The 14944-nt window shown below is 36.6% G+C and overlaps 2 protein-coding genes across 7 annotated transcripts in view; one reads left to right on the top strand and one right to left on the bottom strand.

Annotated features, from left to right (window-relative positions):
• LOC7467860 (protein translocase subunit SECA2, chloroplastic) overlaps window positions 1–14944 on the bottom strand; it is a 31607-nt gene that overhangs the window by 14095 nt on the left and 2568 nt on the right. The window contains exons 10-32 of one of the 6 annotated variants that reach the window (XM_052450668.1): window positions 14740–14805; window positions 14511–14626; window positions 14072–14162; window positions 13856–13939; window positions 13654–13746; window positions 13457–13552; window positions 13191–13276; window positions 12914–12992; window positions 12670–12783; window positions 12401–12496; window positions 12265–12328; window positions 11853–12142; window positions 11422–11477; window positions 10207–10324; window positions 10024–10104; window positions 9402–9481; window positions 8718–8772; window positions 8577–8646; window positions 8266–8455; window positions 8053–8176; window positions 6960–7034; window positions 6697–6887; window positions 26–335 (exon numbers count right to left, since the gene is read on the bottom strand). In XM_052450668.1, the coding sequence (XP_052306628.1) occupies window positions 6723–6887; window positions 6960–7034; window positions 8053–8176; window positions 8266–8455; window positions 8577–8646; window positions 8718–8772; window positions 9402–9481; window positions 10024–10104; window positions 10207–10324; window positions 11422–11477; window positions 11853–12142; window positions 12265–12328; window positions 12401–12496; window positions 12670–12783; window positions 12914–12992; window positions 13191–13276; window positions 13457–13552; window positions 13654–13746; window positions 13856–13939; window positions 14072–14162; window positions 14511–14626; window positions 14740–14805 (2289 nt within the window). In that variant the 3' untranslated portion in view covers window positions 26–335; window positions 6697–6722. Of the gene's footprint in view, window positions 1–25; window positions 336–617; window positions 861–5668; window positions 6174–6515; window positions 6888–6959; window positions 7035–8052; window positions 8177–8265; window positions 8456–8576; window positions 8647–8717; window positions 8773–9401; window positions 9482–10023; window positions 10105–10206; window positions 10325–11421; window positions 11478–11852; window positions 12143–12264; window positions 12329–12400; window positions 12497–12669; window positions 12784–12913; window positions 12993–13190; window positions 13277–13456; window positions 13553–13653; window positions 13747–13855; window positions 13940–14071; window positions 14163–14510; window positions 14627–14739; window positions 14806–14944 lie in introns of those variants that run through there. The other 5 variants (XM_052450667.1, XM_024594964.2, XM_052450666.1 and 2 more) reach the window with 5 other exon arrangements.
• On the top strand, window positions 2944–5742 carry LOC18096197 (amino-acid permease BAT1 homolog). Its single transcript, XM_052450670.1, has 7 exons — window positions 2944–3103; window positions 3198–3377; window positions 3558–3677; window positions 4029–4220; window positions 4383–4688; window positions 4765–4947; window positions 5099–5742. The coding sequence occupies exons 1-7, from the start codon at window positions 2993–2995 to the stop codon at window positions 5594–5596; spliced, it is 1590 nt and encodes a 529-aa protein (XP_052306630.1). The 5' UTR covers window positions 2944–2992; the 3' UTR covers window positions 5597–5742.

The following is a 14944-nucleotide window of genomic DNA, read 5'->3' as shown; positions in this document are numbered from 1 at the left end:
AGTTATCACCTAGAGACAAGAGGGATGACGACTGCGATCTCTGGTGTGGTTTGGTATTCTATGCATACAGTTTGCCCACAATCTTTTGTTTTTTTAGAATTACACTTGACCAATAATCTTAAAAAGGAAACAGTGAAAAAACGGTATAAACTCTTTTTTTATTATTAACACAAGCGCCTAGATAAAATCTCGCATGCAATTTGCCCAGTTAGGTGGTATGTTACCGCTTCTGTACAGTGCACCGAAACGCATACCTGTTTCATTTCGAGGGATAAGTTATCCCACCCAAGATTGATAAATACACGTGGCAAGACATCATGCTGTAATCCCTCGCTCTGCCAGGAGAACAAAGAGCACTTAATGCATCAGTGACTTGGATATTGACACAAAACTCAAGACAGTAGAAAATTTTAGAATTAGAAAGGGGAAGAGTGTTAATATTTGAAATAAGCTACCCCTGCTATTCTGATGCAAAGTAATTCCTTGAGAATATTCTTTAGTGAATCCTGGTTTCTTTCCCAGAAAGAGTAGCACCACCGGGATGCTTTTTTTTTTGGAAGAGACAGCTTCATTGAGTTCGTCTCATCCAAAATAATCCAACACTGAAGACTCTAACATATTCTTGAACCCAAATATTATTTTCATTCCAGCGGTGAAAGAAAAGCTCTTACCATGACCATGACATCAAACATAACACTAATCCATTAAGGAAAGAATGTTACATCCTTGATCCAGCTACAGTGGAAACGAACCAATGATTTGTTTTTATGGGGCACATTGACTTAAACAGTGTTGACAGAATCAAAACAATTTCCCCTGAACAAGAGTTGACGTTTAACACAGGGGAGGAGGATATATACCTTCCGCTTTATGATTAATCTGACATTTATGATACAAAGAGTTCTTGAGATTCTGTAGGAGATGACCAATACTGCAGAAGTGTTTCAACAGTTAAATCTCCGAGTTGCACTCAGCATTGAGATGAAAAACCGACAACCATCAATTTTGTATTCTTCGAGAGGATTCTTGTGCCTGAAACTTCTTACATTGACCTGCCAGGCTTCTCAGTCAGTTTAAGTCAATCTGAAAGACAATGAGAAATACGTTGACAAAATCATATAAACCGCTCAGCCGAGCCTATTCATGTTTACAAGATGATCCCGCCAGAAATAGTCTAGAGTCTTCAGAAGAACTATTCTCTGTATTCAATAGTGAAAAATAAGGGAACTAAACTCGGAATTCTATGAAACCTGACAAAAAAAAAAGCACCCACATGAATCCTATATTTTACAAGCTGTTAGTGTGAGCGCCTACTGAATGTCTTGTTTTACAATTTAATAGTGTAACACACCTGCACGGATGATTTTTTTTTTATTATTATTTACGTGGGGTGTCCGGGCCAGCTTACGCGCACCACGACTATTCCCCACGGCCCGCTGGACATCTTGCAAGCCCAGGAGCAGGTAAGGCACCGCGGGGGTGACAGGCGTACACATAGAGGGTCGAACCCGGGACGGGGACGGAACAAGTCACACGAATTGACCACAGTAGTTAAACCCTCAAGTGCTGAATACACACGAGAGCTCGAACCAGGGCACTCAGGCAGAGCAAAGCCTGCCAAGGCCACTGAGCTACAAGCCCCGTGTGTCCTGCACGGATGATTTTACATGGGTTAGTCGTATGATTTTGTGTTTGTCCTATAATATAATAAAAGTAATTATTTTTCCTGATTACTCGTACAAGTAGGATGAACAACATGTCTACAATCCTCCCCTTCACAGTTTAAATTCATATAATCTATCGAGTATAAATACTTAAAATCACTAATATAGCCTACCTTCACAAAAATTCTTAAATGCCATTAAACAGACATGTGAAGGCCAAAAATAATTTGATTTTTTTTTTAATTTCATCATTATATATCTAGTTTATATATTTTCCAACTTGCAACTCAGCTAGGTGAGTTATGAGTCCACAACTATAAATGGTATAATTTCTCAATTTTTTAATTGTAAATCTAACTTCAGACAGTTAGACCTTCCTCAAATCTTATTAAAACGAGTTTTTCTCTGTTTATTTCCCCTTTATCATAAATTATCTCTAGATATTATATATGTACTTCAATCAACATGTTTGATAAATAAATAAATAAAATAAGATTTTCATATAGTTCATCCTCGTACTAATAAATGTTTCATTGAGTCTTTTTATCATCGCATTGTGTACCTATATAATAAATTTTTATTAAATATAGAACAATCATCGCGACCTGTGAAAAGAATTGTTGAAAAAATTATCTAGAACATGTCGTTAATTCAACGGTCAATCCTTAATTTTTAATGGCGTTAATTAACGGAGAGTTGTTATTTAAAAAACACCTGCTATCCAAGGATACAATGAGACATAATTATATTAGTAGAGAGACTCAATTAATGAAACATTTTCAAATAATAGAGGGACGATTATATCGGAAGCCCGACAAAAAACAGTAACAAATTACTAGAGAAACTCAGTCTGTGTCAAAGAAAAGGCAAACGTATTAAATGGGGCCATATTTTAAAAAACAAAATAACAAAAGATCTTGAGGGTGGAATTCTAGCAGTAAAGACAAGAGAGAAGTGCCGAAAAGAAGGCAAAAGAGTTAAACAAGTCGTTCTTCAGAGTATCTTTGCTTTAATATTTGCCTTCACCAATATAATAGGATAGGTTCCCACATGGAATGATATCGCGCTCCGAGGTCATTAATTGTTTCATCTTGCTGCTTACTAATTTGATATTGTTATTCGTGGTCTTAGGATGCCTTCAATTCTGGTTATGACTATTTCAAAACAACCAAAGAACATGGAGCCATGGTATTCGAACTACAGCTACATATAACCTAATCCTTCATATAGCAACTTACAGTTTATGTCAAATAATATTAGAGTTTCAGCTCTAGCTAGCTCTTATCCTTGGTGAACAACCTGGTTCTCGTTGCTAGCTAGTTTTCGTTATGGGTTCAGGAGTAGAGCATGTTAGCATGGATCAAAAAGCTTTCGGAATTGATTCTGCAGAGAAGCGTCTCAATGAGCTCGGATACAAGCAAGAACTCAGAAGAGAAATGGTTTCGCATATTAATAATCTTCCCCTTTTTTTCTTCTTTTTTTGACATCGTTGATGTATGGATTCATATGTTTTTCATGGTTGGTTTCTTGCAGACATTTTTCAAGACTCTTGCGATTACATTTTCGAGCATGGCAGTTTTTATCGGGACACCTCTCTATGGGTCAAGCCTCCGTTATGCAGGACCTGCAAGCTTGATATGGGGATGGGTTGTTGTCACTTTCTTCACTTGGTTTGTTGGGATTGCCATGGCTGAGATTTGCTCTTCTTTCCCCGTATACATCTTGATTTCTTGTATCTATATATATATATATGTTCCTTTCTCACAGAGTGCCTTTGCCTCTATTTACACCGAGGAATTAGACCTCCATATTGTCCATCATTGCCTAGAAATAAAATTTGTCAATAATTTGTTCATTTTTTCTCTCACGGACTTTTCTTAAAACACTAAACAGACCACGGGTTCGCTTTACTTCTGGGCTGCTCATTTGGCTGGACCCAAGTGGGGGCCATTTGCATCCTGGTGCTGCGCTTGGCTCGAGACCATTGGAGCCGTTTCTGGAATTGGTGCTCAGGTATGTCTATATAAACATACACCATGCTTATTTTTTTTATTATGAAGTCAATATAGTGTCTTGTCAATTAAGTTGGTATCGGCTAGTTGAATTATTAACTCTTTTGTAAGAATAATGATGTTGAAGAAGCATGATATGCAATGAACTGGGATATGCATTTTTGAAAAAAATTAAATTTTTTTTTATTTAAAATTAATATTCTTTTTAGTATTTTTAGATAATTTTAATACATTGATGTCATAAATAATTTTTAAAAAATAAAAAAACATTATTTTAATATACTTTTAAATAAAAAACATTTTAAAAAACAACTACAACTATACTATAATGTCCTTCCGTCTAGCATTGCAGGCATATTCAGGAGCCCAAGCACTACAGATGATTATTTTTCTCGCCACTGGAAACAACAAGGGCGGAGGCTACTTCGCTTCAAGAGGTGTTTTCTTGTGTATGTATATTGGTTTCACTATCACATGGGCAGTACTCAACAGCTTCGCTTTACAAGTCATTGCATTCCTTGGCATTATCTCCATATGGTGGCAGGTTAATTTGCTGCCTCTCTAGTTATTCCTTCTTCTCCCTTCCAAAGGGTTCCGTACATAAGCACTCTAGGGTCTTCAATTCATGCAATTTGCCCCCTCCTCCTAGAAAATTAAAGCAATCTTATTAAGTTCAATAGGACTGCTTGCTCATGAAAACGTGCAGGTGATTGGGGGTTTAGCAGTGATTGTAATACTTCCTTTGGTGGCACAACAAACACAATCTGCTTCTTTTGTGTTTACTCATTTCGAAACATCACCTGAGGCAACTGGAATAAGCAGTAAACCTTATGCGGTCATTCTATCTGTGCTGCTAAGCAACTACTGCCTATATGGCTACGACACAGCAGCTCATTTAACCGAAGAAACAAAAGGTGCTGATAGAACAGGCCCTGCTGCTATTCTTTCCAGTATCGGCATCATCTCAGTTATGGGATGGGCATATTACTTGGCTCTTACTTTCAGTATCCAGGTATTCTCTCTGTTGGGTTATTTTCCTACCAGAAAGATGGGTTTATGCTGACACGAGGCTTTTGATTTTACTGTAGGATTTTAACTATTTGTACGATGTGAACAACGAGACTGCTGGCGTCTTAGTACCAGCACAGATAATCTATGATGCATTCTATGGAAGGTACCATAATTCAACTGGAGCAGTAGTTTTTCTATGTATAATCTGGGGATCCTTCTTCTTCTGTGGGCTCTCAGTAACCGCATGTGCTGCCAGAGTGGTAAGAGATCGAATCTCGTTCTCCTTCTCTAAAATGGGATTTGAAAATACATCTAGCAGCTATATTTCACTGTAACTTCTTCAGTTCCTAAAATTTTGTTGGTTTGACAAACAAGTATTTCTTCTGGTGGCACTCACACGATTCCTTTTAGGTCTATGCCCTATCAAGAGACAATGGGATCCCATTTTCACCTATCTGGAGAACAATTCACCCAAAGTACAAGGTTCCAACAAATGCTGTGTGGCTGTGTGCTGCCATTAGCATTATTCTTGGACTACCCATCCTGAAGCTTGATGTGATTTTCACAGCCATTGTATCGATAAGCACAATTGGCTGGGTTGGAGGCTATGCTGTGCCAATATTTGCAAGGCTTGTCATGGCTGAGAAAAACTTCAAACCAGGGCCCTTTTATTTGGGTAGAGCAAGAAGGCCCATTTGCTTGGTAGCGTTCTTATGGATATGTTACACTTGTTCAGCCTTCCTCTTGCCAACTCTCTACCCCATCCAGTGGAAAACTTTCAACTATGCACCACTAGCTATTGGTATGTTTTTTACGCTGATAATGCTTTGGTGGGCGTTTGATGCTAGAAAATGGTTCAAGGGACCCGTAAGGAATATTGATTTACAAAATGTCATATTTAAGGCTTGATGCCAAAGTCTAAGGGACTTCTCCATCCACATTATATCTTCCGATTGTGTTGGAGAAACAGCTCAGCGTCAATTTCTCCCAATGTTAAACTTGTATTTGTTCGTCTAATGTCGAAAAGTTTTACAATTTCAATAATATTTTTGTAAGGATACAACATGAACATGGACAACACTGATTAGCAGTAATGGAACTGAATCAAAACTAGAGGACTCGAGCCTCTTCCCTAAGTATGGAACCCTGACAGTTATCACCTAGAGACAAGAGGGATGACGACTGCGATCTCTGGTGTGGTTTGGTATTCTATGCATACAGTTTGCCCACAATCTTTTGTTTTTTTAGAATTACACTTGACCAATAATCTTAAAAAGGAAACAGTGAAAAAACGGTATAAACTCTTTTTTTATTATTAACACAAGCGCCTAGATAAAATCTCGCATGCAATTTGCCCAGTTAGGTGGTATGTTACCGCTTCTGTACAGTGCACCGAAACGCATACCTGTTTCATTTCGAGGGATAAGTTATCCCACCCAAGATTGATACATACATGTGGCAAGACATCATGCTGTAATCCCTCGCTCTGCCAGGCAAACAAAGAGCACTTAATGCATCGGTGACTTGGATATTGACACAAAACTCAAGACAGTAGAAAATTTTAGAATTAGAATGGGGAAGAGTGTTAATATTTGAAATATGCTACCCCTGCTCTGATGCAAAGGAATTCCTTGAGAATATTCTTTAGTGAATCCTGGTTTCTTTCCCAGAAAGAGTAGCACCACCGGGATGCTTTTTTTTTTGGAAGAGACAGCTTCATTGTGTTCGTCTCATCCAAAATAATACAACACTGAAGACTCTTAACATATTCTTGAACCCAAATATTATTTTCATTCCAGCGGTGAAAGAAAAGCTCTTACCATGACCATGACATCAAACATAACACTAATCCATTAAAGAAAGAATGTTACATCCTTGATCCAGCTACAGTGGAAACGAACCAATGATTTGTTTTTATGGGGCACATTGACTTAAACAGTGTTCACAGAATCAAAACAATTTCCCCTGAACAAGAGTTGACGTTTAACACAAAGGAGGAGGATATATACCTTCCGCTTTATGATTAATCTGACATTTATGATACAAAGAGTTCTTGAGATTCTGTAGGAGATGACCAATACTGCAGAAGTGTTTCAACAGTTAATCTCCGAGTTGCACTCAGCATTGAGATGAAAAACCGACAACCATCAATTTTGTATTCTTCGAGAGGATTCCTGTGCCCAAAACTTCTTACATTCACCTGCCAGGTTTCTCAGTCAGTTTAAGTCATTCAGAAAGACAATGAGAAATACATTAACAAAATCATACAGACCGCTGAGCTGAGCCTATTCATGTTTACAAGATGATCCCGCCAGAAATAGTCTAGAGTCTTCAGAAGAACTGTTCTCTGTATTCAATAGTGAAAAAATAAGGGAACTAAACACGGAATTCTATGAAGCCTGACAAAAAAAAACAGTGGTTCTGATGAAACACCAGTAAATCTTTATTATGAGCAACTTTTCGATGTAATAATAATAAATCTTCAGGGTTTTTGAATCAAAAAATTTGGCATCTCTCTGTTCTCAAGAAAACCATACTCCCTGAAACATCAGTAAATCTTTATTATGAACAATTTTTCAATGTAATATTAATAAATCTTCAGGGTTTTTGACTAAAAAAGTTTGGCATCTCTCTCAGTTCTCAAGAAAACCATACTCCATCCACACCCTCAATCAGAATTTGATTCCTTTCCTTCTTGCTCTCATACGTCCACAATTGGAGATCAAAGTGTTAACTATTTTCAATCCTTTTCCATTATTCTTTTCAATAATTTAGGAGACTGTTTTCTCACCTCAAACAGAGTAGTTTTGTAAAAGAGAGGGTTCGGGTGAGAGATTTAAAAGAGATTTGTCACAGTAAATTAGCTTCTACCAAAAACTGTGCCAAATGCACTCAATAAACCCAGTTAATGTGGCAGCACTTATTCTTATCTGAAAGTTACAAGTTTTTGGATTTGAACTCCCAAACACAATAGCCAAGGGTGGGGAACGACACATGTGAACCAAAACACCAAATTTGAGTAAAGCAAACTGATACCAGATGCTAGAGAAAATTCTAGGAAATATAAAAATTTGCACTCAAGGTCTCAAGCTCTTTGTTAATAATATTAACTCATCTTGATCCCATTTTCATTTGCAAACAAAGGGCTTTTTGGATATTGTTTTCATTTCTTGTTACACAAAAACATCTTTTACCTATTTTAACAAACAGGGTTCTTTTAATGAAATTATTTCCAGAAAACTGTTACTGGAAAGAGAGCACATCTTTTCTAACCCAGAAACCAGTTTTCTGCTTTTCAAAACAGCAATCAAACAGGATAGAGGTTTCTCATCCACATGACGGAAGCACTTAAAAGAGGAGCTTACCTCAATTTCTTTGATATATGCATCATCATAACCAGATTCTAGTATAACATCCAAATATGAAGCGATTAAAAAATCTCCAAGGTATTTGCGAAGAAGATTGGTTGTTGTCTGGTAGCTCCCATTCCTACATTAAACTTATCAGTGGATCATAGAACTCAACATACTGAATTGGAAATAATGAAACTAAATAAGGCTTATTAAGATTGCACTGACTTAGTCAAATCATCAGAACAAATAGCAAGCCATCGTTTTAATGAAGAACTCTTCCTGCGGATTCCTCTGAAAGCATTTGGAGGCTTCGGCAAGTTTGGAAGGTGAAAATTGCTGATATTAATAGAACTTGATTCGTGTAGTTGTAAGAGAGATTTCAGAAAGGCTTCCTCGCTGATGCCTACAAATGGTTCTGGAGAAACTCCATATAAGAACGATATATCTTGAAATATAGTGGGCTATAATTCTAAATTACTTGCTGACAAAATTAGCTGAACATATTGAGCAAAGAAGGATACAGATAAGAAACTAACCATGCAGTAGCTTTCCCCCAATAGTTATAAACTCCTTTAAGAGCTTACTCAGATTCCAGCTTCTTGGATGCTATAAATGAGGAACAATCAATAGAAGAAAGTTGTGATTAAAGGTAACATGTACAGGGAAATTGCAACTACCTTCAGCGGATCAGCATTGCCAAAGACAATTTCATCCACCACAGCTTGCATGTACCTAATTAACAACTTTGTTTTAATGGAAACAGATAATTCGAAGTAGAATTCGCAAAAATGAGTGTTCATGCGAGCTAACAATTCACAAAAATTTAGGTGCATGTGAGCTCACAGATGCACAGAGCAACAAAAATTAATCATGAGGCGAGAACCAACTAAAATAGCTACCACTTAGTGTTCAGGTTGGTATCAGGTCTTCCCATCTCAAATTTGGGCCCTCACAAATCTGGAGGATTGCAACATGAAAAGGCATTATTCACTTCATATTTTTTTCAACATTTCATTTTCATTCTGTTGACTATGCCATACAATCAACCACACAACACAGCACTATCTACTATCCTGAGGAGGGATATGAGAGGAATTTATTATTGCATGTTCATTGTGGAGGATCAAACCTGAATGTCATTAATGCCAGTGTGCAGATTGAATTAGAATTTCAATAGATAACAACCACAGCAAGAAGTTTTAACACCCTGAATTGCCTTCATTCGGACTGTGTGAAGCACAAAAGTATACCTTATAAAAGCAATGATAGCAATGCAAAAACAACCACAGAGCTCTCATGCATGGAAAATGCAAATAGCAGTCCAAGTTACAAAATATGTTGAAAGTCAAAAGGGCACTCACTGGAATACATGTTGAGAACAACTTTCATTGTCTCCGGTTAAAATCAATTGCCTAAGATCATAAACATGTTTCCTTTGTACCTGATGAAAATAAGAAACAAATCAATAACAGTAGAGACCTATGCTATGACTCAATTGAATGTCTGATTTGATTGATCATTGGGATATTTCCTTTATTACTTGATGGAAAGCAATTAAAATTAGCTTCTAATAAATGAACTTTGCAGTGACTATCAACTACCCAATGCTTTCAAATATCTTTTTATGGTTTTGTCAGTCTCTGATGAAATATTTAGATAATATTTACTAAAACTTTGCTAGCAAAGAGTTTAAATGGTTTCCATTACATAAATAGGATTAACAGAATCTGCTGCATCTAGTTTAATACCATGCTGTCCATGGAAGGTAAAAATTATTGCGGATAATGCAATTATTCATTCTTATCATCTTGAAAAAAAAAATTTCCTTATCAACATGAACTTAATATGAATGGGAACAGGTGGCTTCGTGTTGTTGATTGCCTTATGTCAAATGAGGGGATATAACAAGATCAATTATCCAGTCATTGTGCAAGTGACAGCAGCAAGAGCTAAAATAAGGCAAATGTTATACTCTATGCATACCTCTAATACTTCATCAAACTCAACTAGGCTCTTTCTTATGCCAAAGAAGTACTTCTCCGCATTGATTTGCAGGGATAAAAGCTATCAATTATTTCATTTCCAAGTTAGTAATAAAGTACTCGACCACTAGAACGACATCATATAAAGAAAAAGAATGTTTGTTCACATAAGCTAAATAATCACCTGATTTACAATTGCATCACCTTCAATCGGTATAGTCTCATCATTAGTAATCTTTGAGATAAGTCTCACAGCCCACTCTGTATCAAAATTAAATTTTTGAAACATTTCATCCTGCAAGCTGTGTCAAAATGAATTAGCTCAATAATTAGCTAAAACACCTAACAATAATGGAACATCATAAACATTTATTTGATGCATACCAAACACACACTTTGTGATGTTACACCTCTACTCATTGACAATGTTATTGACAAAGTTCCATTATTGTTCAAAAAAGAAAATAATAAATACACTTCCCTCAACTTCAAGATAAGTCACGGGTGATAAAATTTAGAGCAATGGACATTCTTGTCCACTAACAATCACATGATTCTCAACTAGATCCCGGAAAAAAAAAATTCCTAATCAGATCCTCATCTATCAAACATATTAACCCCCACCATTAAAATTTATGACAAAACCATCACTTTAAGACAAATTGGTCCACCATTTTTTAAGGAGAAGGTAATAGGGTAACGTCTAATGGGGACCCAGTTGGGTTTTTTTTTTTGTTAGGATCCAATTGTGAATTGGGTGATGGTTGGGGGATAAATGTGTCCTTTGCCCTAAAATATACAAGGCCGGTCTTTTGTTACGTAGATGCTCCAGCAAAACAATTATTCAGATAAAAGCACCATTGTGATAGGGGAAGCATAAAAGAAGAGCATCAGTACAGTGAGGGTAAGAAGATAGCGGACTATGAGAGAGCTGTAGAGTACTGTACAGGTCAAAACCCTCTATCTGTTTCACGTAGAATTAGTTTTCCAAATTATTAGTTCTGCATGATGTCTTATCACCTAGAAATGCTTCAGATGGTACTGTCATAATGAGTTTCTAGAAAAGGTTCAATATCATATAGCACACATCTTATTTAGATTGCGTTTGGTTAGTGTTCTAAGACAAAAAAGATAAATTTTGAAGAGACAAAATCATGTTTGATTGGAGAGACAGAGAAGCAGACATAAAATAAATTTGTCTCTAACAGGGGGACATGGCCCTATGTCCCAATTATTTATGTCTCTTATGTCCCGAGACAATAACTAAATGCTTAGAATTTCATTTAGCAAAGTATTTGTTGTTCAAGACTTCATGACAGAAAGGCACATTAGTATACTAAGAAACTATTCAAGAACAACAAATCAAGATAAAAAGACTAACAAACAAGTCTAGTGGTACCTGACCATAAACCGGGTAGAACCAGGATCCCCTTGCCTTCCTGCTCTTCCACGAAGCTAGTTTGACAAATGGAATCACAATCTTGAACTTATAACCATGTTTTGAAACTTAACAAATAACATGAAAACAAGATATTTGTTGTCAATCAGAAGAAGTTGAGCTCTAATTCAGCTAGCCGAAACAAGACACTTCAATGGTGAGACAACAACTTGCATATAAAATGACCAGTATGCTAAATATGAGCACATTATGTATCCCACTGGTAGAAAGTATCTTGGTTCTAGAAATCAAATTTTTCAGATAATAAATTCACATAGAGCATTATATGTGGGAATAACTTTTGTGACACGACTAAATGATCCATCTTGCCAAAAAAATTGGATAAATTTAGAATCCTTGCTTCTATGAAACTGTAATTGCAGATAACTCACCTGATTATCAATTCTCCGAGACTCGTGCAAAGATGTTCCAATCACATGGAGGCCCCCAAGCCTTTTCACCTCAGACCCTTCATTGAAGCAGTGTACTTCACAATCCTTCAGCACTGACAGATAGGCAAGTGATATAGTTGGGCCAAGAGGGTACATCTCAGACTGCTCATTAGCAAGCTGCTGGAGCTCTTTTGCATCCATTGAATGGCTCATTTCCACAGAGTCTGATACAATCAATTTCGCCTCCTGATACGTCCAGCTCTTACCCTCACCTTTTCCGACATACTTGGCTTGAATAATTCACATTCAAAATCAAGACACAGGCACCAGATTACTTAATGCAAATCTCCATATAGAAGCATACGGTGTCTTAAACAAAGCAGAAAAAAAGCTTCCATGTAGAGTCACAAACCCATTAGTGCTGTCTTTGCTAGCAGAGCAGATGATATTGATCCAACCTTTATCTCTGACAATACCTACACCAAATAGAATGATTAAAACTTTTGAAAGGATTGTGCTAGTAACTTATAGTTACCACAAGAAATCACCTTTTGTGAAAATATCTCGTGGTCGATTTCTGCATTAAGAGCTTCTTGTGTAAGAAAAGGGAGCACCCTGTTCTCTATAATTTCTTTTGCAAGCATCTACATATATTGAGACCAGAGATGCGGTGAAAGATGTCATTCACTGGAATCAAAAGACATTCCAACCAAGAAATCCAAGTCTTGCAAAGTTACCCAAAATCATTGTGGCGGTAAAATTTTTGCCCACGTATCATTCGGTAAAAAAGAGACAGACATCCAGCACGCACACTTACTTTTGGATTTCCTCCCAGAATTATATCAGTGCCTCTGCCAGCCATATTTGTAGAAATGGTTATGGCATGTTTTCGTCCTGCTTGGGCAACAATTTCAGCTTCCCTTGTGGCATACTGATGGACAATATTATGAAACAAACTGGTGAAAAAATTACACTGAAACAAATGCCATAACACAAGCATGTAACTGGCATGGAAAACTGTGCATCAATTATGCAGCATTTGGTGGTCAAATTTATCAAACCTTTGGTCGAGCGTTCAGAACATTGTGGGGGATTCTCCATTCCTTAAGCAAATCAGACAGATATTCAGAATTCTCAACACTGCATTAAGAAAGAACTGGACCAAATTCATGAAACTGTTTGCATCTAAACAGTAAAATTGAAGTGCACTGCCCTTTTGAGATATGTTTCCTCTTCCTATTTTATTGTTTCTAGATTTAAAGCAAGAAAAAGAAAGTCTACAGTTATATGTAAAAAGACAATAGAAGGAGTTGTTTGTGTTTTTTGTTGATGATTTACCTAGTGGTTCCAACTAAAACAGGACGGCCCTGCTTGAACATATACTCGACTTCTTGCCGAACATACTCCCATTTCCCGCGAGCAGACTAATAGAATTCACAAACAAAAAGCATGATTAAGTAGAAAGATGCACAACAATAACAACAAAGCCTCAATCCCAAACTAGTTGGTGTTGAAATAAATAAATAAGTTTCAATTCTTATGAAGTTGTTGTATATCAAAAGAAAATGAATTTGAGATATTTAAAAAAACAAAAAAACAACTACCGCAAAAGCTTGTATGGGTAAATCTTTACGGATATTTGGTAGGTTTGTTGGCACTTCAATAACTGGCACCTGGAACATTTTCAAAAACTCCTTCTCCTGCAAATGATGTAATGGAAATTTTCAAAATTGCATTGATAACTAATAAGTTAAAAGCAATCATATATCTTTGAGTGTGACCCGTATACAACTATGCTTACTTCAGTTTTTGCAGTCCCGGTCATTCCTGACAGCTTTGGGTAGAGCTTAAACAGTGATTGATATGTGATTTGTGCAACAACAACTGAATCAGCCTACAAAAGTGTTGAAAAACCGCAACTTTCAATTGGATAAAAAGAACATGTTTTATGTAATTAGTGCATATTGAACTTCAGTTAACAGTTTCCAAACATCCAGTTCTACCTGGATCTTCAGACCTTCCTTAGCCTCAACAGCCTGGTGAATACCTTCAGACCATCTCCTTTTCTCTTCAACTCTTCCTGTCAACTGCACAAATTTTATAGTTCTTCTATCTGATTACCATATTTAAGTCTTCAAATTGCACTGGCGTATCAACAGTAACAGTTACTTGTTCTTCTACATAAGAAAAACATACAATATCAAACTTTGAATAAATACCTCATTGATTATGAGAGCCTTCCCGTTCCTAACAATATATTGAACATCCCGTCGATAGAACTCTTTAGCCTTTAAAGCATTCATCACAAATCTGCAATATTTTGCTTATTGCTAAGTTGAAAGAGGAAATGAAATAGCATTGACCTGATATGCCATTCTCCAGGCAAAGAGCTATAGAAATAAACCACGAGGGTAGACACACTCAACCCGTTGAAAGAATTAATGAATATAAACTGAACAAAAGAAAGCGATTTGAAATAGTTCAAACAAATATGGGTCTGTAAGTTCAAACAAATATTTCCAGAAACCACAATATGGGTCTGTAAGTTCTTGTGAAGGGGCTGGTATGAGAAAAGATATTTTAAGGGAAAAAATGAGAGAATAATAGCATTTTCACCTCATATCCATTAAAAAAGCCAATAAAAACATCCATATTCACCTAGCCCAGGGATCATTCTCATCCCACAGATCTTTTGTTTCAAGAGCCATCTCAGCAAGTAATATTCCTTCCTCTGTCAACTCCACTGAATTGTCTTTAAGCTCCACAGAGTAATGCTGTTGACAGAATTGAAAGGTAAAGCATATGACTTTTCAACTATAGATGATGGTTCACGTATAAAATAGCTGTATGTAGTCTATAATTCAGCATGATGGCAGACTAGACTCACGATGCCTCGAATAAGTAACTCGGCTACTTTAGCAGCAACTGGATATCGTGCAGCATCCTTATTAGCCTGTCATAGACAGAGAAGAGGTAATAGCCTATAAAAATAAAAATAAAAATAAAATAAAATAAAAACTATTTCTAACATTGTAGACCCTTTTTGTGATGCTAAACAGTTAGTATATTGGTGATTTTGAGATTTGCTGGCG

This window comes from Populus trichocarpa, chromosome 2, assembly GCF_000002775.5.
Source record: "Populus trichocarpa isolate Nisqually-1 chromosome 2, P.trichocarpa_v4.1, whole genome shotgun sequence".
NCBI lineage: Eukaryota > Viridiplantae > Streptophyta > Magnoliopsida > Malpighiales > Salicaceae > Populus > Populus trichocarpa.
The sequence above is the reverse complement of the archived record's forward strand: the minus strand, read 5'-3'. Positions and strand labels throughout refer to the sequence as shown.